This window comes from Lepus europaeus, chromosome 5, assembly GCF_033115175.1.
Source record: "Lepus europaeus isolate LE1 chromosome 5, mLepTim1.pri, whole genome shotgun sequence".
Lineage (NCBI taxonomy): Eukaryota > Metazoa > Chordata > Mammalia > Lagomorpha > Leporidae > Lepus > Lepus europaeus.
The window spans coordinates 123,100,718-123,121,856 of record NC_084831.1 but is presented as its reverse complement, the minus strand read 5'-3'; the positions used below and the strand labels follow the sequence as shown (position 1 = coordinate 123,121,856).

The window sequence follows — 21,139 nt, the reverse complement described above, 5'->3', positions numbered from 1 at the left end:
AACGTACAAGGTGCCTGTGCCCTGTGCCCTCCCCAACGCCTGCAGGGGGCTGCAGGCTCCCAGGCCCTCCTCCTTGACCCCCGCCTGCCTGTAGGAACCCTCACAGTGTCTGTCTGTCTGTCTGTCTGTCTGAAGCTTTCTTTGTAAAGGTCTCTTGGTTTCCCTTCATCTCCTGGGCTCTGAGTTCTCAAGTCAGTCCACGGGGCAGGAAAGCAGTAGAGACAGCTCAGGACAGGGAGGGAAGAAGGAAGGTAGGGGGGAGACCAAGGGATGCTGAGTCCAGGAGTCCGTGCCCGGAGTCGGGGGAAGGGGACGAGCATCCAACAGCCTGGGTGCTGGGGTGGCCGGGCAGCCCCGACTCACCTTTGAGGCCCTGGCCCATGCCCAGAGCCAGTCCGTCCTTGGTCCATTGCACGATCCCAGAGTAGTTGAGCAGCACACAGGGCAGCACAGCCCGCTGTCCGGCCACCACGGTCTGGTCGGCTGGCTCCTGGCTGAAGCGGGTCTGGGTCCCTGGCAAAGCCAAAGCCGGCACTGGGTCAGGAGATGAGTGAGAAGAGGGGCTCCACAGAGAGGCCACCCCTCCCAGGCTCTCACCCCCAGCCTGCAAGGGGTGGGAGGGGAGACGGCCTCTGCCCCACTTCAGCCCCAACCCCTGCCCTCTAAACCTTTGTCTCGTTCCTCCCTCCACCACCCAGGGGAATGGGTTCCAGCAGCTCAAGTGCTTAGCAGTCAGGGAAAGTGGTGCAGTGTTACGTAAAGGCTTAGAGATGGGGCCAGTCCAAGCCTCTCATTTCACAAAGGAGGACACAGGGATCCATGGAGAAGACAAGGAACTTCCCAAGGGCAGGGCTCCACTTAGGGCCTGAGCCATCCTGCCGTCTCACCTCCACACCCATACGTTCCTAACAGTGGCTGCTGGTGATGCTGCTCAGGACTAAAACGCACACACGTGAAAGTGCCATGGCCCCTAGCTGGACATGCATCACGTGAGCCAACAAGAGGTAGCACCAATTTGCATCTGCACCAGGCCACTCCCCCATGGAGCATCCGGAAGGTGCGAAAGGGCAAAGTCCGTGGGACAGGCATGTCCAACATCCACATGCCTAACAGAAGCTTCCAAGGTGGAGACAGTATCCCAAACAGAAGCGCTCTTGGTCCACACATGTCCTGGCACACTGGCCCTGCTCCAAGTGTCACCCCTTGTTCCCAAGTGCATGGGTGTGCACGCACCGACACACCTGCACACACGTGGCCTCCTGCACGGCGGGAGCTGAGGCCGTGTGACTTTGTTCCACTCTCCCCCATGGCTGTGAGCTACACATGGCTGCCCGGCTGGCAGCTCAGCCCGGGAGCATTTGATTAGAGAACTGCAGAGTAATTGCCTTTAATTGTGGAGCCTAAATGGAGCAGGGAATTGGATTGCGGCTTCTTCTCCCCCACCGCTCCCACCCACCCACCCACCCACCCACACCAACCATCACTGGTCGGCCCCAGTGGTGGGGCAGCCTGGGCACTGTGCAGAGCCGGGGAGCTGCAGGTCTCCAGCCTGGGGAAAGGCGAGGAAGGAAGAGAGGACGGAGGAGATGGTGGAGGCTTCCTTGCTGTGCCTCCAGTGAATCACACCAAGGTAACCAGAGTCAGTTCCCCTCCAGGACTCAGGGGCTGTTCCCCCTTCTTCCCCTCCCAGCTCCTAAGCAGAGGCCACAGTCCCCAAATCCTACCCTTTCGAAACCCAGCTTCCTCAAACGTCTCTGACCTGTCATTACCTGTGTGTAGGCCAACATAACTCAGCCCTTCCCATTGCAAGACTTCCCTCTAACCACGGCAGAGGCTGAGTCCTGGTCGCATGCCCTCCCTTTTTTTTTCCTTCAGCCCCACTTTTTCCTTGCTTCCCAAACCTGCCTCCTGTTCCCCTCTTCCAGGAAGCCCTCCTAGACTAATTCCTGGGCCCCTTGGGCCCAATCACTAAGCCGTGCTTTCACAGCTCTATCACACGGTCTCCAGTCTCAAATCATCAGGGCTTACACCCATATTTTTCTTTGCTAGGAGAGGGCAGCAGGGAGGGCAGAGGGGGCAGGGCCGCTGCTCTGTCGCTTCCCCTGGAATGAGACCCTCTCCTCCGGCTGGATCTCTCTGGACGGTGACATCCATCCACGTTGGCTGCTGCACACAAAGGGGACTGAGAAAGAGGCAGCAGGGGCCAGGCATGGACTGATGGCCAGACAGGATACACTGTGAGGCAGGCAGCTTCTCTACCCTGGCCCAGAGTGCCGACTCAGCTCTTTGGGTCTGCAGGGGGTCAGGATTTTAGAAACCAGGACCCACTGTCACCCTCTGTGAGTGGTTCCCCAATTCTGCTGACCTGACTTCCCAAGAAGGAAAGGGTAAGGCTCACCCACATTCTGAGGGATTAGGGTGGCAGGTGCTGAGATCTTGGGGGAGGAGAGGGTCAGGTGAGCAGCCGGCATTATTAATTCAGGCATTGCCCTCATTATTATTCAAATTTATTCATATCCTTGGCGCATTTCTCTAGTGCAGCTACATGCTGCAAACCCTCCACACTCACATTTCTCCTTCCCCCGGCCCCCTGAGCCCAAGTCAAGGGCTTGAGAGTGGGGTGGCCTGCGAGCCCTGGCTCAGAGATGGAATTCCTATCCACAGCGTCCCTGCATGGAGCCTCTTGGTGAAGTCTTGGGAGTACAGTGAGCAGCTGGTTCCCTGTCCACTCGGAGTGCGAGGCCACTGACCCTGCGGCAGGATGGGGGTGGGCAGCACGGGGCGTCACAGTCTGCAGAGTGAAGAGCGCTGTGACCTTGGACTTGCTACTTCCTCCTCAGGGCCTCTGCGCGCACCTGCACTGTGACAAGTCTGGACTAAGGCCTGCAAAGATCCCTGTATGCTTAAATATTTTTTTAAAAAGATTTATTTTTTTTTTTTTTTTTAATTTATTTTATTTTTTTTTTTTTTATTTGAAGGACAAAGAGAGCAAGAAGAGGAGGCGAGAGAGAGAGAGACCGAGATTTCCCATCTCCTGGTTCACACCCCAGAATGCCCACAATAGCCAGGGCTAGGCCAGGCCAAAGCCAGGAGCCAGGAACTCCATCGTGTTCTCCCACCTGGGTGGCAGGAACCCCAGGTGCCTCCCGGGTGCATTAGCAAGGAGCTGGATCAAAGACCCAGAGCAGCTGGGACTCCAACCAGGCACTCCGACAGGGGATGTGGGTGTCGCAAGCAGTGGCTTATCCCACTGCGCCACCATGCTTGCCCCAACGCTCAAGTACTAGGGGCATCAGTTGCAGAGACAAAGGTTCACACTGTGCCTCTGCAGCTTCCGGAGTGACCTTGGACAAGCGCAGGCCCTCTAAGCTTCATTTTTCTTCTTCATGCACTGAAGAGTGGGACAGGGGGAGCAGCACGCCTGAGATAGCCCCGTGTACATTCCCACTAAATGGCAGCTGGGGTCGTTATGTACACTCAGGGGTGTCTGTCTGGGGACTTTGGGGTAAAACTTTATCTTGGTTTAGGCCTGGTTGAAGCAGCTTAGTTCAGAGACAGGAGGATGGAGGCGATGTCCCTGCCGAGGGGTCTGGGGTAGCGGGGCGACGGAAGGGTCCTGGGAAAGGCAGTCTAGATCCTGGGCCTACAAAAGCCACAGGCATTGTGTCCTGCTTCCAAATCAGCCCCCTGAAGCCAGGACAGCATCCGAGATGGAGTCCGGATGCCCGGGGCTCTGCCAACATGGCTCCTGATTAGGGAAAAGCCCCAAGTCTGCCCTTACCAATGCCCATTCTCTTTCTTTACTCTCTAAGGGCACCTGTCTCTCCTCAGGCCCTTGCGCAGGCCTTTTGCTGGGGCTAGGGGAACCATACTGCTCCCTCACCTCCTTTGAAATTCAAACATCACCTCCTCTGGGAAGTCTTCCATGGTTGACCTGCACTTCCTCAAAGCCCTTTGGGACTCACTTCTCACTTCTGCTGTGGTAGCAATGACACCGCACCAGCCTCACGGCTCCCATGCCCGGCACCAGCAGTGACTCCTTGAGGCTGGACCATGCACTCACAGCCCACACCCCACCACCTGGCACAGGTGTTCCGAATGAGTGTTGAATGACAGACCGGGAGTGAGCAAATGCTGGGGTCAACAGTCCTGCCTTGTGAAAGCCCCACCGAGAAACAGAGGCAGAGCTCCACCCCCCACAGACTTCAGCAGTTGGAGAGGCAGGGCAGGAGGCTGAAGGGCTTGGGTGTTCTCGGTCCCAGCAGAGGAGAGCGGTGCTGGGGCAGGACGGGGTGCACTTCTGGGCTCAGGCAGGCGCTGACGCGGCGCTGGGGGGCGGAGGAGAGCTGCAGGGTGAGCAGAGAGGTGCAGGAGCGCAAGAGCTTCAGCAGAAGCAGTGCCCTGACTGCATGACGAAGGAAAGGAGTGGGGGAGACTCTGGTGTGCCCTTGACAGTCAGGAAGCCTAGCAAGTGGCACACACGTGACTGAGCACACATGAGCCTCCAGGGCCGGGCAACCTGGCCCCCCAACCACTCAGCCGCATGGCAGACCTGTCCTGAGCTGGGAGTGAGGCTTCAGTCCCGTACCTGTGCCTGCACCCACCTCCAGGAAATAAAACCTGCACCAGAGAGAAATGCAGAGGACTTGCTCCCTGCAGAGTGAGCAGCTAGGTGAGGGGGGAACCAGGAAGTGTCCCACCGCGGCATCCACCGAGAGCTCGGACTCTGGGACCAGTCCATTCTGCTCGTGTTCCTAAGTGAATTCCCACCTGCTTTGCTCACCACTCCCTGGCTTCAGACCCCAACAGAGATGTAGTGAACTCTTAAGCAGCTGATGAGAAGCAGGCAGGAAAGAACAGGGCTGTCTGCACACCTGCAAGGGTGTGCACACATGCACACGCGTACACACACACAGAGGGCGCTGAGAAACAGAGACAGAGACCGACGCTCCCAGAGAGGCAGGGGCAGAGTGAAGGAGACCGGCCAAGGGGGCAGGAAGCCAAGGGGAGATCTGGGTTAGGAAGAGCCCAGGATGGAAGAGACACAGACTGAGGCGAGCAGGGGTCCAGGAAGAGAAGCACCAGGGCAGACCAAGAGAGACAGTGCCCATGCACTAACAGAGACCCAGGCCGAGAGACTGAGAGCGACTGAGAGGTGTGGCCACTCCAGGGTTGGCGCCCCATCCCACCAGAACAGATTCCTAGGAGGCTGAGGCAGGTGGATGGCTGTATAAGGTGAACAAAGCATGGGTGCAGGGAGCAGAGAGGCCCTGGTGGGGAGCAGGGGTGCAGCCGGGCACAGCACAGGTTCGGGCTGTGCTTCCCCCCGAAGTGCTTCGAGATGGGAGCTGGGGGAAACCCAGCACTCCGCCGGGAATCCCGCCCTCCCGTCTCCCACCGCAGTGTGTGGGCTGCAGGCTACAGCGCTCCTCACACCTCTGCTGGATTAAAAGTTACTCCCGTGTGTGTCTGTCTCCCCCACTCTCCAGAGAGCCCTTGAGAACAGAGAGACGCTTCGGTTTACTTTTCTTGTCCCTGCAACCCCAGCGACATTCATTAGTAATAAATACCTCCAGTCACAAGATGCGACCTGGAGCCAGGAGCGAGGCCGACCCTTGGCGGGCACTGTTTGCAACATTCTGATCCCTCCGCGGTGGCACTCCACAGGGGAAAGAAGGCTCTGGGTGCTTAACGCCTGGCCACCGAATGGCAAAGACACGGCCTGGACTAGGGTGGCTCAGGCACCACCGCCCTGCTCCTGCCGGCACAGGTGCAGGAGTGTCCAGGGAGAGTCACTCTGCCTTGTGGGGAATTCTTGGTCTCTAAGTCCTGCCCTTGTGATCTCCAGTGGACAGCACAGATTCACATCTTCATCCTGTTTACCCCTTGGAGGGCAGTATTCCCAACACCTGCACGAGGGGCAGAGTGGCACTCAAAGACTCCAGAGATGTTTCACTGACTCCCAAAACGCCAGCCGTTAAGTCACCAATGGCCACTGGTAGGGGTGGCAGTACTGTAGACAGCCCCTGGTAACAAAGTGCCAGCGACTCTGCTGAACATCCCGCTAACGGGATGTCACTGTGGGCACACTGCCCGCAGTGGGGCAGGCACGATCAGCATCCTCAGTGGGGAAGCTACGGCTCAGAGACACCAAGCATCGGCCCTCAGGTCACACAGCTGCTAAGTTAATCTGACCCAGTAAGCGCAGCCAGGGACCAGAACACCTGGCACCCCCTAGAATACCACCTCAACAGCCTTGCTACCTACGCTGCCTTCTCGTGGGCTCTTTCAGCTCAAACTCTGGCCATCGCTCAGGCCTGTCCTCTTGATACTATCCTTCACCTGGGGCGTACTCTCCTCTGTCCTAGCATCCCACATGACTTTCTCATCACCGATGTTCCTGGGGCTGCCAGCCTCTAGTTCCTCTGTGCTTTACGCACTGAGGTCGGCAGGCATCTCCCACTCCCGCTGGGTCTGGGGAGCCACCAGGAAGTGACCTCTGCCCCCACCGCAGGGGGCCTTGCATATGCTCACACACCCCCAGCACTCATGCACACACACAAGCATGCGCGCACACGCACACACACACACACTCCTGGCACCTCTGCATTCTATCTGCATTTGCACCCGTGGGTGCCTGTCTGTTCCTGTGTCCTGGTGCAGGGGCCCTGGAGGTCCTATTCCCACAGATGGCCTGGCAGGCCTGCCGGGAGCCAGAGAGGGAGAGGGGCCAAGCACAGGAGAAGCCAGGGAGCGGGTGCAGGGGAGGGGATGTGGAGGCTGGGCCCTGTCTCCCCGGATTCATCAAACGAGCAGTAATGAACCCCCTGGGCCGGAGCAGTCCCCGCGCTCTGCACTCCAGATCTCGGCTGGTTCAAAGGGAAGCCTTTGATTCGCACCGACAGCTTTCAGATGGAACTGAATCTCTCCACACTCCACACTCCCTCCCTCTCTGCTCTCAGGACTTGGCTCTCCCACCCCCACTGGACTCTCTCCCCCCACCTTAGCCATTCCCTTCCTGATCTATGAAAAATACAACAGCCAGACAGGCGTCCTCACGTTGGATTTCAATTCTCTGGGCTGGGCCAGCAAAGAGGGAAAGAGAGAAGAGAGGGAGAGATTGGTACTTTTGATAGAGGAAGAGAGAAAGTGAAGGAGGGGGAGGAGGGCAAAGAGACGCAGAGACTGGCAAGGGGGGAGAGAAAGAGAGAGGAAGAGAGAGAGAGAGAGAGAGAGAGAGCGAGCTGGGCTGGGGCTGTGTGGCGAGGCATGGAAGATGGATTCCTAGCCTGGCCAGGACAGAGCAGACAGGGGCTGACCCCCACTCCAGATGTGCCGGGAGACAAGCTTTGTGCTCACCCATCTGCTTGGGTCCAAGGAAACTACTGACTTTGCCTTTTTAAAAGCTTATTAAAATATTCTTACAATTTTGTTTATCTTTGTTTACTTGAAACATAGACAGTCAGAAACAGAGAGAGGGATATCTTCCATCTGCTATTTCACCCCCGAAATGACCACAGTGGCAGGGCCCTAGCCAGTCAGTTCAGGTGGCCCATGTGGGTGGCAGGGCCCCATGTAGCTCAGCCACCACCTGCTGCCTCCCAGGGTGTGCATCCGCAGGAAGCTAGAATGGGGAGTGCAGTCTGGACTTGAACCCAGGCACTCTGATATGGGATGACAGTGTCCAAAGCAGGGTCTCAAGCTCTGTGGCAAACGCCCCCGCCCCCGTTGATTGTGCCTTGTACAGAGTCCAGCCCAGACTGCTAAAATGTCACCGTGCCCGTGTGCTAACTGACTTCGGCAACTGCAGACCCCCCCTCTGACACACGAGTCCTCAGGGGCTCAGAAGCCTCCTCTGACTCAGGGGAGTGACTGTGGGTAGATGTCCAGTGATAGGAAATGAAAGCTGCACCCCCCAAAATACCATCCCTCCCCTTGCCCCCCGAAGCCCACAAAGCCTCTGCCTCCATTTCACAGGCGATGTGCAGGAGACACACTGAATGGCTGGAGCCTCAGCGCCTCGTTCAACCACCTTCTCCTCCTGCCTACTTCCAGTCCTTTGCCATCCCAGGAAGCCAGGCCACAGGCAGAGCAACCAGTCTCTCCTCCTCCACCCCTTCCTGCCTGGCCACAACCACCCCAACGCCCATCTCAAAGGCTGGGGCATGGCAGCGACAGCCAAAGGGAACTCTTTTCAAGGACCAGATGGCATTTTACAAGTGGCCACAGCCTGGCCTGCTCTCCTTACATATGAGCAGGCCCCAGGGCCTGGCTGATGCTCACAGCGACAGGGCAAGTGGGCTCACCGGTGTAGGCTGGCGATATGAAATGACCCAAAGAGGCAGGAGCAGAGCCCTGAGAGAGGCCAGGGACCGGCCCAGCACGGCCGTGCCAAGAAGAGGCTGAAGCCCTCTGGGCCGTAAACCTGGAACTGTGGGTGCGCCTGGTCCTGGCTCTGCCACCAACCAGCTGTGTGACTTTGGGGAAGTCATGTCCCTTCTCTGGATCTCAGGAGGCAGTTCCGATGTTCTAAGACTCTTCCCCTGCCTCCTGCTATCCCGGGGCCTCAGCCAAACCTTGACGACTCAGTCCCGTGCCAGTCCCTCCTAAGCTGGCAAGGGAAGCTGTGTACATGGGGCCCGACCTGGCATTTCCTCTCCAGCAGGGGTGTATGTAGATGGAGTGCTGTGGGTTGAGGCAGTGGCAGAGAGGACCCAGACAGGCATTCAGCACAGAAGAGAGGCTGTCCTTTCTTCTCCCCCATACAGAACTTCCCAACAGCGTTCCGTCCACTCTTTCCAGTGGGCTCAGAGTGGGCGGACAGCGCAGAAAAGGGCAGGCCAGCCAGGGACCAGGACCAGGAAGGGACCTGCCAGCCCAGGCTGATTCACAAGGACTCTGACCTCCAACTGAAAGAGCCTGGCAGGTGCGTCTGGAAACTCTCCCATCTGCCCCATGTGGGCCTCTAGCCCTGAGGCACCTGGGCCAGACCGACTCTGACAACTTTATGCAAATGTGCGCTGGCAGGGGGCTCTGGAAGGTCTTCCTGGGAAGGACAATGACATGGGGAGCCCAAGTGGGGTTGGCTGTGGCAGGTATGACAGGCGGGAGCAGGGGTAGTGGATGGTTCTGCGGAACAATCGAATTCCATCTGGCTTTGGTGGGAAGGGCAGGGGGTGGGGGAGAAAGAAGGCAGGTGGCAGGCAAGGACTTAGCTCAGATGGGAGACAGATGCAAAGAGGAAAGAGCAAAAGACAGATACAGAGGCAAGGAGGAGAGCGACCAGAAACTAGGGCAGAGCCAGAGGAGGCTGCAAGGGCTGAGGAGAGGCCCCGGGAGCTGGCAAGAGGAGGCAGGGGACAGAAGGCGGAGCCTCTGCCCTCCGCCCGACCCAGGCTCCACCTCCGCCTTCCTCTGAGCCCCAGCAGCAAACGCCAGGGTCCCAAACACCAGGGTCCCCCGCAGCCCTAGAGTCCACAGGCAGGGGTGAGATGGGGGGAGGGGATAGATGGGGACAGGACACTGAGAGAGCAGCAGCATTATGCAAAGATGAAACACAAACACAGCGAAGGAGGGGAAGGAAGAGTAGCAGACAGAGAATAGCAAAGCAGATAAAGAGGAGGTGGGTGGCCAAAGTGGGAGAAGAAAGCCCCAAGCCGGTTTCGTGGCCAGGTAAGGAAGGAGCTGAGGTGACACTGTGGAATGAAAGAGACAGGAACGGGAGGAGAGGAAATTGAATTGGGAAGAGAATCTGCGGCTCACCCTTTACTTTGGAGAATCAGAGGGCCTGTAGGGGAGGGAGTGTGGGGTGTGCATGCCTCCACATTCCTGGTGGCTTCTGGGCCTGCTCTTCCTGCATGGACAGTGGGGACAAGCTGGGGTGAGCGCCTCCCCCTGGACACCCTCCTTCAATAAAAGAAGGAGCAGTGAGAGGAGTTTTGGAGGAGGAGGGGAAGGTGGATACAAAAAGGAGACGTGAGGGCTGGCGTCGTGGCACAGAGGGTTAAGCCTCTGCTGGTAACACCAGGAACCCACATTCGAGCACTGGTTCAAGTCCCAGCTGCTCTGTTTCTGATCCAGCTTCCTACTAATGCCCCTGGGATGCCAGTAGAAGATGGTCCAAGTGCTTGCACCCCTGTCACCCACATCGGAGATCAGGGTGGAGCTCCTGGCTCCTGTCTTCAGCCTGGCCCAGCTATTGCAGTCATCTGGGGAGTGAACCAGCAGATGGAAGATGGATTCTCTCTCTCTCTCTCTCTCTCTCTTTCTCTCTCTCTCTTGTTCTGGTTTTCAAATAAATAAATAAACCTTTAAAAGAGAGACAGAGGGAAAAGTAAGGAGACCATCTGGGAGGGGAACATGGGAAGGAACTCAAGGACAGAGGGACAAGAGGGAAGACACTGGATAAGACCAAGGGCGGTGGGGCAGGGAGGATTACCAGACGAAGGACCTGAGCTTTTAGGTCAAAGCAGACGAGTGCAATTCTTGAGAAATGGAAGGGATTTTTGAAAGGATTAGCCAAGGAAAGGGCGGAGGAGAGGAAGGAGTGGGCTGCTCCTGAGGCAGTGCAGAAGGTCCTCATCTCTTCCATGGACTCAGCTCCGGCTCCCCTCCCTGGCACGGGCATCCCCAGGGGGCTCTGAGCCTCACCCTCTGAGGAGGGGCTCCACCAGTTCCCCCTTACCCTATCTCCCCCAGGGTGTCTAACCCCGTACCCTCTTCTCACATGAGAGCCATCCCTCTGGCCAGCCCCTCGAGCTGGGACAGACCCCGCTTTCCGGGCTCCAGCACTGGGAAGTGCAAGTTCCACTCCGATGCCTCCTTCTGCCGGCTTCAGCTGTCTTAGTTACTGCTGTGAGGGAGTCAGGATGGTGCCTGGGGTCGGCGACCAGGCTCGAAGCCCGGAAAGAGACGCAGGCGGGTCCCCAGACCCTGCCTACAAAGGCCCCCCTGGCGAAACGGCCCCGATTCTGAGAAACCCAGAAGGAGCAGCAGTGAGGAGAGCATTCTCTCCTTTACCCTGAAGCCAGAACCATCGACAGAAATTCAGGTCTTCTGATACCAGAGAGAGGCTCTCGAGTTTATGTATAAATTTAATAAATTTATTCTATTTGCATATCCCTGCCCCCGCCTCCTTTGAAAAGAGAGGACCAGCAGGTCCAGGTGTGGGACAATCTTCCCTTCCCAGCACCAGGGAAACCACATCACAAGTGCTGCAGGCTTCTCCAGCACTTCTGGATGGACCGGAGTCCAGCAGTCAGGCGAGCAACATGCACAAGGTGTTCTCTCCATCAGCACCTGGCTCTCCAGGAGCGCCCTGAAGAGGGCTGACTTGGCAGACTTACAGTATCCCCCCATTACAACAGGGGTGTCCACAGACCCCGCTGCGGCACTTTCCGTACAAACTCCAGGCCAGACATTAATGACAGTGGATCCCAGGGGGCACAGCTTTTGCACACAGGGATTCAAGATGCAGCTGGAAGACCCCTGGCAGCAAAGCTTCAGAGGGCTCTGGGTAGCATTTGGGATCCCTTCTGATTCCACACTTTATGATTCTACCTACACACCTATGTATTTCTTGTTTTTAAGAAATGCATATTCTTTTTGTATTTTCATCTATTTGAAAGGCACTGAGATCTTCCACCCACTGGGTTACTCCTAAGTGCCTACAACAGCCAGCACTAGGCCAGGTCAAATCCAGAAGCTCAGAACCCCATCCTGGTCTCCCTCGTGGGTAGCCATCACCTGCTGCCTCCCAGGATACATTAGCAGGAAGCTGGAGGAGAAGCAGAGTTCCCAATCGGTGGCTTAACCCACTGTGCCTCAGAGCCCCTATTTTCCTTTTCCTTTGTACATACACCTATCAATCCATTCTAACAGCTGGATCACAGTGAACTAGAAATGTGACAGAAGGAATTCTAAGCAGAGCCACCTGAAGGGGAAAGAACGGGTCAAAAACCAATCTGGGAGGGCAGTCACAGAAGTCGTAAGTAAACCTGCATCCCACACAGTCACCCCGTGATGGGACGCGAATGTAGTCACACTGACCCAGACCTGCAGTTGGGTCTGAAGCTGAGCTGTGTTTTACCCTGGCTCCCTTTAGATGACTGATGGTAAACTCCTGGAGGCAATGTAAGGCTGCTCCCCAAAGTTCAGGGAGCATGCACATGACACTTGCATGTGATTTTCCCGCAAACTTTGTCAAGCACCATCGTAGACATGCTTTTGGTTGCATCTTCCAAAATGAGTAGCTCAACATTACCACAGCTGCTTAATAAGTGCTCACTGTCCAGGTATGTGAATTAATGATTATTGATTAAAACACCCCCTGGCCCCTGCCTGAAAAAGCTCAGGAGGAGCAACATACATTCATCCATGTAATAAATATTTACTGAGAGGCTGGTGTGGCAGTGTAGCAGGTTAAGCTGGTTTGCCTCTTGGTTGTTCCACTTCCAATCCAGCTCCCTACTAATATACCTGGGAAGGCAGTGGATGATGGCCCAAGTGCTTGGGTCCCTGCCACTCATGTGGGTGATGTGGATAGAGTTCCAGGCTTCAGGCTGGCCTAGCCCTGGTTGTTGGAGCCACTTGGAAAATCACTCTTTCTCCCTCTCTGTCACTCTGCCTTTCAAATAAATAAATAAATCTTTTAAAAAATATTTATCGAGTGCCTACAACACACCATGCCCTGTCTGGACTCTGGGATGACAGCCCTGGCCCCGCCACCACTGAGCCTAAAGCCTGGTAGACACATCCATGCATCCAGGAAAGGCAGGGTGGTGAGTGCCGTGAAGGAGTGACACAGCCAAAGCTACCTGCAACAAAAAGAAGCACTTCTAGAGGAAGTGATGTCCACGCTGGGCTCTGGGGGGTGAGTCAGAGTTGTCCCCGGAAGCAGAGAGAAAAGGGAGAACACAGTATTCTCAGAAGACCCGGACAGTGGTGTAAAGCTAGGAAAGTGTGGTCTTTTAGGATTCTAGAACCAGTTCAGCCCAGCTGTGTGTCTCCTGGAAGCAAGATTCTGAGCAAATGGACAGTTGTCTCTCACATTCTACCAGGGAAGACAAATGAATTAACAACCAAGTAAGTGCTGAATCACTCTCTCAGCGCCATGCTATGGAGGAGTGACCAACACTGGTGAGATCGGGGTCTCCCATGCGGGTGGCAGGGACACAGGTACTCAGGCCATCCTCCGCTGCTTTCTCAGATGCATTAGCAGGACGCTGGATAATAAGTAGAGCAGCTGGGACTGATGGGGGGTGGAACTGACACTCCAGTATGGGATGCTGGTGTTGCACGTGGCAGCCGAAATCACAGTGGCACAACGCTGGCCTCTGTGGGCCCTTGCTGTAAGCCACACAGGCTGGTATCAGTGGCCTTGCTTGCCTACGGTAAAAAGTCAATAAATACGCATTCACGGAAGAGAATTACACCGAGCCTCGAAGACGAGAAGGATTTCAACAGCTAGAGCTGGGGGAAGGGCATTTCAGACAAAGGGAACAGCAGGAACAAGACATGGGGACATAAAAGTCCAGTGAGCAGTTGGAAGTGGCTGGGATTCAGGTACATAAAGAAGCTGGAACCAAGATCAGACATCTTTAAACACTGAACATATCCTCCCCTTTGGGGCATCCCTCAGTCTCTGCCCTCCAGAAACTTCTGGGCAGTTAAGGGAAAATGTACATAAGCCAAAAAGAAAGAGGTACAGAGTCAGAAGCAGGGAATCTGATCCACTACCAGGCCTGACCCAAGCTGCACGGAGCCAGGTGCTGTCAGCAGGGTAAGGCTTGGGGACAGGCTTGAGCAGAATCAGAAGGAATGTGGCCGCATGTGGCGGAGTGAGTGTATGCTCTGCAGGTGTCATGGGGCACACGTGTGTCCCTGTTTGTGTCCACCTTTGTGGCCATGCTTGTGTGTTACTACACATCCACAGATAAGCATGGCCGCCAAAAGGGAGAACCGGTCAGGCTTTTCCAATTAATCTCCATTAAAAAGATTTCCCGCAAAGGCGCTTCCAGAAGCCCCAAGTTGGGGTCATCTGGATCAATCCTGCGTAAAGTAAAAGCAGCTCCGACCGGCTGCAGAATCGATCCATCTAACTTGGTTCATTCTACACGTGCAAGGGCCATGGAATGTTAATTTGCTGCAGGGAGCTGAGGGGGCCTGGAAGTGGAGGCTTCGTCATCAACAGCTGTAGGAGCAGGGGCTGAATATGGCGGCACCAGAGAGGCAGCCGGAGGGAGAACGCTGGGGCTGGGGGCCGGGGCTGGGAACTCTGGTCTTATTGGGTCTGACGCTGACCTTGCCTGTTGGCTCTGACTCGGCTTCCTTGTGAGAAACACGAACGTCCCAGGAGCAGAGGAGGCCCACAAGCATCCTACTGCGCTCGGAAGCTTCCAGGAGTCGGGGAGGGGCCTTGGCGGTGGTGGCCACTTGGGAATCCACGTCAAGGGTGCCTGGGGAGGCTTTCCCTTCAAGGCTATGCATTCTGATGACTTTTCCTGGAACCCCAAAGCCTGGGGAAGCCGGGGATGCTGCCACGTCCCGGAGGGAGGGAGAGCATCCTGCTGTTCCCTTGCCCGCCATGCTGCCATCTCCCAGAAAACCTACAGCCGTCCTGTCAGGTCCTCTGCTTCTGGACAGCCTTGCAGGAGGAGTTGTCAAGGAGATGCCTTTACCAATCCATCCAAACTGCACACTCTATCAGGGGCCCTCAACAGCCCCACTCTCGGACCACTCACCAAAAGCTGCGTGGCGAGGGGGCTGGTGCGAGCCCTGGCAAAGAGGAGGCAGACACCCAGGCAGGAGAAACCTTGAGAAAGCAGCCGCCCCTTCCTTCATACTCCTCCATGCACGTTGGGTTCGGGTTCCTCCCTTCCCTTTTGATCTCCCCATGCTGCCCGCCCCACCCCACTCCCCCGCAGCGTAGGGGAATGGGGAGGAGGGTCTCTCCTTCCTCTCCCTCTGTTGTCCGTGGTCTCTGCAATAACCTAATGATTTCTCATTTAGCTGCCCAGCCCTCCACACGGATGGGCTCCCTCTGATTGCTTGTGACACCAATCTCACAACAAATTTAGCACCTCGTTTCCTGGACGAGCCAATATTCCCCCTCGATTATCTCCCGGCAAGGGGGACGGGGCGCCGTGCATTCCAACGAGCAGCCTATGCCTTCCCTGATATCAGAGTCAATCAAGCTCACAGTCCTCCCACTGATGGGTGGGGGTGGTGGGGCGTGCGTCCATGGGAGCACAAGAGGGCTCCAAGAGCAAGGAAAAGGTGGAAGAGAGAGCAGGACACAGAGGAGCCTCCGGAAACCCAGCCCTCGGAATTCTCTAAATGGGAGATGAGGATGGGAGCAGCTTGACCTTTGCTCAGACAGCTCTGGACTTCCTTCCCAAAGCACTCCTGGAATCCTGGTATCTCATCCAGCCATCCCCTACAGTCCAGGCCTTGGGACAACCCTGGAGCCATGCCCCTTCACCTGGAATGAGACGAGGGGGGACACACGTCCCTGCTCTGTGCCCCCTCCCCCATATTCCTGGACACCCTGGATCCCACTAGCTCCCAGCCTGCCCGGCTGCCAACAAGCTCAGGGATTCACGAGGGGTCTGACGAGGGAAGATGAAAAGAAACCCCCAGCCTAAGAGGCAGTGGAGGAGGCTGTGGAGGGATGCGGGGGGGGGGGGGGCGGGGGGCGGGGAACGTTCTCAGTGGAGGAGGAAGGGGCAGGCGGGAAGAGACACAGGGGACTTCTGCGACCCGGGAGAGCGATCAAAGGAAAGAGAGCCAGGGAGGGATAAGAAGGTGTTGCTTAAAGGCAAGGGGGGAATGTAGGGGGGAAGCCAGCTCCCTAGAGACTGTGAAGACAGAGGTGTGAGAGGCAGGGCCAGGTGGGGTGGAGGGGGTGGAGGTTGGGAATGGTGCCTGTGGTCTGTCCTAGGGACCAGAGGCCTGAGAAGGAGGAGGAGGAGGAGGGACCACTGGGATCAGAGGCTCCCACACCGGGAGCCAAGAGAGGTGAAAGAAGACCTCCCCCACCAGGAATGCAGGCTGCAGGCTCCCCGCTGGGAGAGGAAAGGGGAAGGGGCCATCACTAGCAGGGGTGGCAGATGGTCGCTGTCATTAAACGGATTCCAGTAAGTCCGGGAAGCCTTAGACAGCACTGACAAGCCTCGGTGAGTGGTGGGAGGGGGGAATTAAGGAGCAGAGGCTGGGAGGAAGGAACTTACACTGAAGCCTCACCGGTTCTGGACGGCCACACGGCCCTACTTCAACCCTAGTCCGAGTGGCAACCCCTAGACCCGCCTCAACCGCAGCGCTAGTTCCAACCAAGCCTATGCTAGTAACCACTCCAACCTCAAATCCGAGGCAGAGTAGGAGCTTCTCCAGGGCAAGGCCTCGTCCCCAGAGCCTGGGTTAGCACAGGTGAGCGGCAGAGGGTTAGTGACCGAGTGAGAAGCTGAGCCAAGCCTGATGCGCTCTCCGACCACAAGCCCCGGTTCCAGCCTGGCTCCTCCTGCCCACCCTGACGCCTGTGCAGAGCAGCCCTCAGAGGTCCAAACCCCAGCTCAGGCTAAAGGTCACTGTCCCAGGCTTCAGTTTCATTCCCCTGCCTCCAATTCCAGTTCTTCTGCCCCCACACCTCTGCCTAGACAGGGTCCTCAGAATCGTCTGGGATACAAAGGCAGGAACAAAGGACGTCAATCAACCTGAAGGCCCAGTCAAGATGCACATGCAGGCCCCCGGATTCTCGGGCTGCCCGAGTGTCTCCAAGGCAGCCACCCAGAGCTCACCGCCCCCTTTGTCCCGCCTCCTGCCCCAGCGGCTGGGTCCCAGGACCTAGGACTGACAAGGCTTTGGGGACTGGAAGGTCAGGATAAAGGAACAAGATGCTTGGGGCAGCCATCAGGGTGAGTGAGACCTGAAGACGCACCCTGAGCAGAGACAATTCGGACAGTGAGCAGGTGCACGACCCCGGTTCAGGAGACAGAGCCCAGACGCCATCCCACCCCAGCCCAGACAGCGCAGGGTGCTGCAGGATGGGGGTGCTGTGAGGGGTGCACACCGCTCTGGAGACTTCTCCAGGTTGCTGTCTCTGGTCCCTGCCCCTCCCTCTTTGCATCTCCAAGGAGCAAGGCTCTCCCCTCTGTGTCTCAGGACCCTCGCTGCTGAGGCGCCTGGAGAGGAGCTGAGTATTATGTTCTGCTCTAGCTGCAGCCAAATCTGATTATCGGGACGCGTGATGGATGAGCCAGGCTTGGACCCCCAGCTCCAGGAGTGGGATGATGGAGTTCGCCTGTCACTCTTTCCCCAGGGGACAAAGCGTCGGGTCCCAGATGTCCTACGGAATGTGCAGACCTGAGAGATGTCACCCTAACCAAGGTCCCTGGGAGACTGAAAATCCCCCCGCCGCCGGCCTCCAACCATTTTTTTCTTAGAAAGACCTTTGCGCCCAGGAGCACCTGCACTTGCTCCCCGAGGCCTGCAGAAAGCAGGCCCACGAACCCCGGCGTCAGAGTCCCCAGCACTGGGTGGGACCCATGGCCTCCGGGCAGCCGCCAGCATCTGTGGGGGCCGCTTGGCAGCGGGGGTGGGAAACCTGCCTCTGCTTCTGGCTAGAGGCCTCCAGGCGCTTCTCAGTGACAGCCATGGGCCTTGGAAGCCTGGGGCAGGGCAGGGAGGGAGGAGGGGGAGAGACAGTACAGAATAATAATGAAGGATTTTTAATAACTCGTCAGCTACGGTGTCAGCTGAACAGCAGCAGCAGCGCAACCCGTGGGGAAAACTTGGTGAGGAATTGTCTTCCTAGGAAGTGAGGGGAATCAGAGGGGCTGAGGGCAGGCAGGAAGCGGCCGCCTCATTCTCAACACCAGAAAGCCCCAGGTAGCAGCCAGCCAGCAGCACGGGGCAAAGGGCACACAGAGTGACACAGCCCCCGGCCTGCCCCTCCGCGAGCTTCCACTCTGGGCCAGACCCCCGGGCCACACGGCACTGAGGCCCAGGACGGAGCGCGGCCAAGAGACCCCCTCCAGAAAGTCGCATCCCCCAGCTTGCCCCGTGAAATCAGTCAACGGCAAGGCAATTACACGCTTATCAAAGGGCTTCTTCTCTTTACCTAATATTCACCAAGGAATTGTGCGAGGCAGCAGCGTCATCAAAGAAGGCTGGAGAAAGCCCCCTATCAACTGCTTCCACTGCCTCATTTTCCACCGAAGGACACGGAGGTCCAAAGACACTGCAGAGAACAGGTGGTGGGTTTCTAGAAACTAGAAATCCAGGGACTCACAGACCAGAACTTCCATGTGCCTTTCATGGGTTGACTGTTGTAAACAGGGTGATCACCAGATAGTCCAGCAGCTGTCTTCTGGGGGCGAGGGGCTCACAGGAATCCCAGGGCAGGCCATCCCAGTCACTACCCAGCTTCTCTTTTCCTCAGACCATCCCAGGAGGGCTTCCTGGAAGCAGTGGCAGTGGATGTGGGAAATGGAGAGATTTCCCAAGCCTCTGAAGCAGTAGTGGGAAAGGGCTCCGTGGTATGGAGAGAGAACACTAGAGGCCTGTGAAAAGCCCTGGAGAGTAATGCAAGGATGGGGTGCTTATCCTCCACATGAGAAACCACAGGGAGTGCTAAGAAGGAGCCCAGGTCTTAGGAGGCCCAGGGTCCTGAAGACCTAGCGCACTGCGTCCATAGTCCTGAGCTGCATGGGTTCCCCCGGAAGCCCAGGCAGGCTGCAGAGAGCATCCCACACCCCCCCCACACCCCCACCCCAGTAAAGCAGAGTGGAGGTGCCAGCCCTCCGCTGCCTTTGCATTAGGCCACACAGCTGGCGCAGGGGCTCACACCTCTATCTCCTCCTCTCCCAGGAGCCCCAGAGGCAGAGGCAGGGCTGCATCCCAGGCCCTGGCACTTAATTAGGGTTTGATGAATGAATGAAGGCAAGCTGGGGGCTCTCTAGGAGAAGATAAAGGAAGGAGAATGCCGCTCGCTCGGAAGATGGGGATGGGGGCGGCCTGAGGAAGACCAAATGACCCCTTCCTTCCCTGCTCCACAGAGACACTGAGGTGCCCAGGAGGAGGCGCACGTTCCAGATGAGAAGTCCAGCAACGAAACCCAGGAGTCGGCCCCACGGCCCCCAGCCCCGGCTGCCGCCCCCCCCCCCCCCCCCGTGCCCAGCCAGCTGCTCGGGAAGATGTAAAGTGCTATCTAAACGTGATGCATTATTAACACTTTAGAAATCATATTTCACAGCTGCCTGGTTGGAGCTGGAAAATGAATTCTTCCTCCTGCTCTCCGGCAGGGGAATTATTGTTGGAGCCGAATGTGACAGCAGTGACGTGTGACTCAGGGGAAGAGAGGGTGTTGGGGGTGGAGGCCATGGACATCCACTGGGGGCACGTCCCGGGTGCTCCTCTTCTGCCTGTGGCCTTGAATTACATGCCTGGGCCCTAACCAGGCAAGGCAGCCATCCCGACCCCTGCCTCGCCCTTTTGTGGTGATCAACACGCAGGGGCCCTGACAACGGGCAGACAGAGCCCCCAAGCCATGGCTGAGCACCTCCCTCAGCTGCAGGACCTTGTCCTGCCCTGTGAGGAGGAACTGCAGAGGGTGGAGACGCCCCAGTCTGAAGGGAGAGGCATGGAAGATCTGTCATCACCATCACCGTGCAAGGGCTTCTTGGAAGAGGAGGGAACAGAGCCGGATGAGGAAGGAGCCCCCTGCATGGGGGCTAGGGGCCTCCAGGCAGGCCCAGAGCAGGGAAAGGGAAGAGTGTTGACAGATAGGGACTGGTTCTGCCCATGTGGGCTGGAAGGAAAGGAGTGGGCAGGATGGGGTGGGAGGAGTATGTCCCCAGCAGGACAGAAGGGAGGAAGCAGGCGGTAAGCTGCATCCTGTCCCCACTGGAGAAGCACCAGCCATGGAGGGGGCGGCAGGGGGAGGGGAGGCGAGGGGGAGTCCCGCCTGCGAACGCCAGTGCCTGCTCGGCGGCAAGGAACCAGAAGGCCTCAGGTGGTGGATGCGGAAGAGGGAAAGCTGCCAAAGTCACGGCCGTGCCCACCCGGGACCCCAACCTCAGGTCTTCCTTGAGGGCGCCAGGCTCCTGTCCCTGTGCTCCACTGGCAGTGCAGGCGGCTTGTAATTAGGCATGGGGAACAGACGAACCAATTTTCAATTAAAACCTTATCTACAGGGTGCATAGATATAAAGGCGGGTAGGGCTGACTCTTTTCTAAGCCAGCCTTCAATATTTGCTGTGCCTATAAGGAGACACGGGGTGGGGAGGGGGGGCGAGGCGCCCAGGCAGCCCAGGCGACATATAAATTCTGCTCATAATTACACGACTTTCAACACCACAAGATGCCAATAAAGCGTTCGCAAGGCACACAAATTAACGGCACGCTGGCGTTCCCGAGACGGTGCCTGGACAGCCAGGGCACAGGGAGGGAGAGTGCTGCCCTGGCCTAAGAGGTTGCGCGAGCTGGGACTGCTGAGGCAGGGCTCTGCTCGGTTTCTCAGCAGAGATGCCCCGTGTTCAAGTCCCCCAGACCTGCCAGCATGGCTCTCTTGGATCCCCAGTTCTGCGAGAGCTGCAAAAGCAAAGGCCTTAAGCTGCACGTCTTCTAGAAGAGAGTGTAGGGGGCCTGAGGGACCAAGGAGAGTGGAGCGGCTGAGCTGCGAACAGCTGTTGGTGATGACAGCGAATGTCGGGCTCTTGGAGCTCGGGAGAGCCCTCCCCCTGCTTGGTCTGGTCTCTTTCCGGGCTCCCATCTTCTTTAGGTGAGCCAATGATAGCCTAGGCAGTTCCAGGCTTCTTTGTTCTCACCACTGAGAGGGGAAGGCAGGTGGCGGAGTGGCAAGTGCTCAGGGCTGCAGCTCAACCAGATGCCAGCTCAGGCTCTCTGGGCCCCATGGTCATCAATAGTCAAACAGCGCAACCGATGGCCCAAGAAAGGGGCAGCAAGAAAGCCAGAGAACCGGGTCTGAAGACGCTCAGCGAAGTGCCCCCTGCCCCAGACACCCCCACCCCCGCTGCCTACACCCACAGTTTAGGCAGGAAACTTGTGAAGATCAGGAACTTCCACTTCCTCATCACTCTGCTGTTTCAAAATCCCCCAGCACGGGTCTCTGCAGGCGCAGATAC

At 57.3% G+C, this 21,139-nt stretch overlaps 1 protein-coding gene across 2 annotated transcripts in view; it reads right to left on the bottom strand.

Moving 5' to 3' along the window:
* The window catches only part of KIRREL1 (kirre like nephrin family adhesion molecule 1), a 101,804-nt gene that overhangs the window by 20,528 nt on the left and 60,137 nt on the right, over positions 1 to 21,139 (bottom strand). For both annotated transcript variants that reach the window (XM_062192546.1, XM_062192547.1), the window contains exon 2: positions 364 to 513. In XM_062192546.1, coding sequence (XP_062048530.1) covers positions 364 to 513 — 150 coding nt within the window. The remainder of the gene's footprint in view (positions 1 to 363; positions 514 to 21,139) is intronic.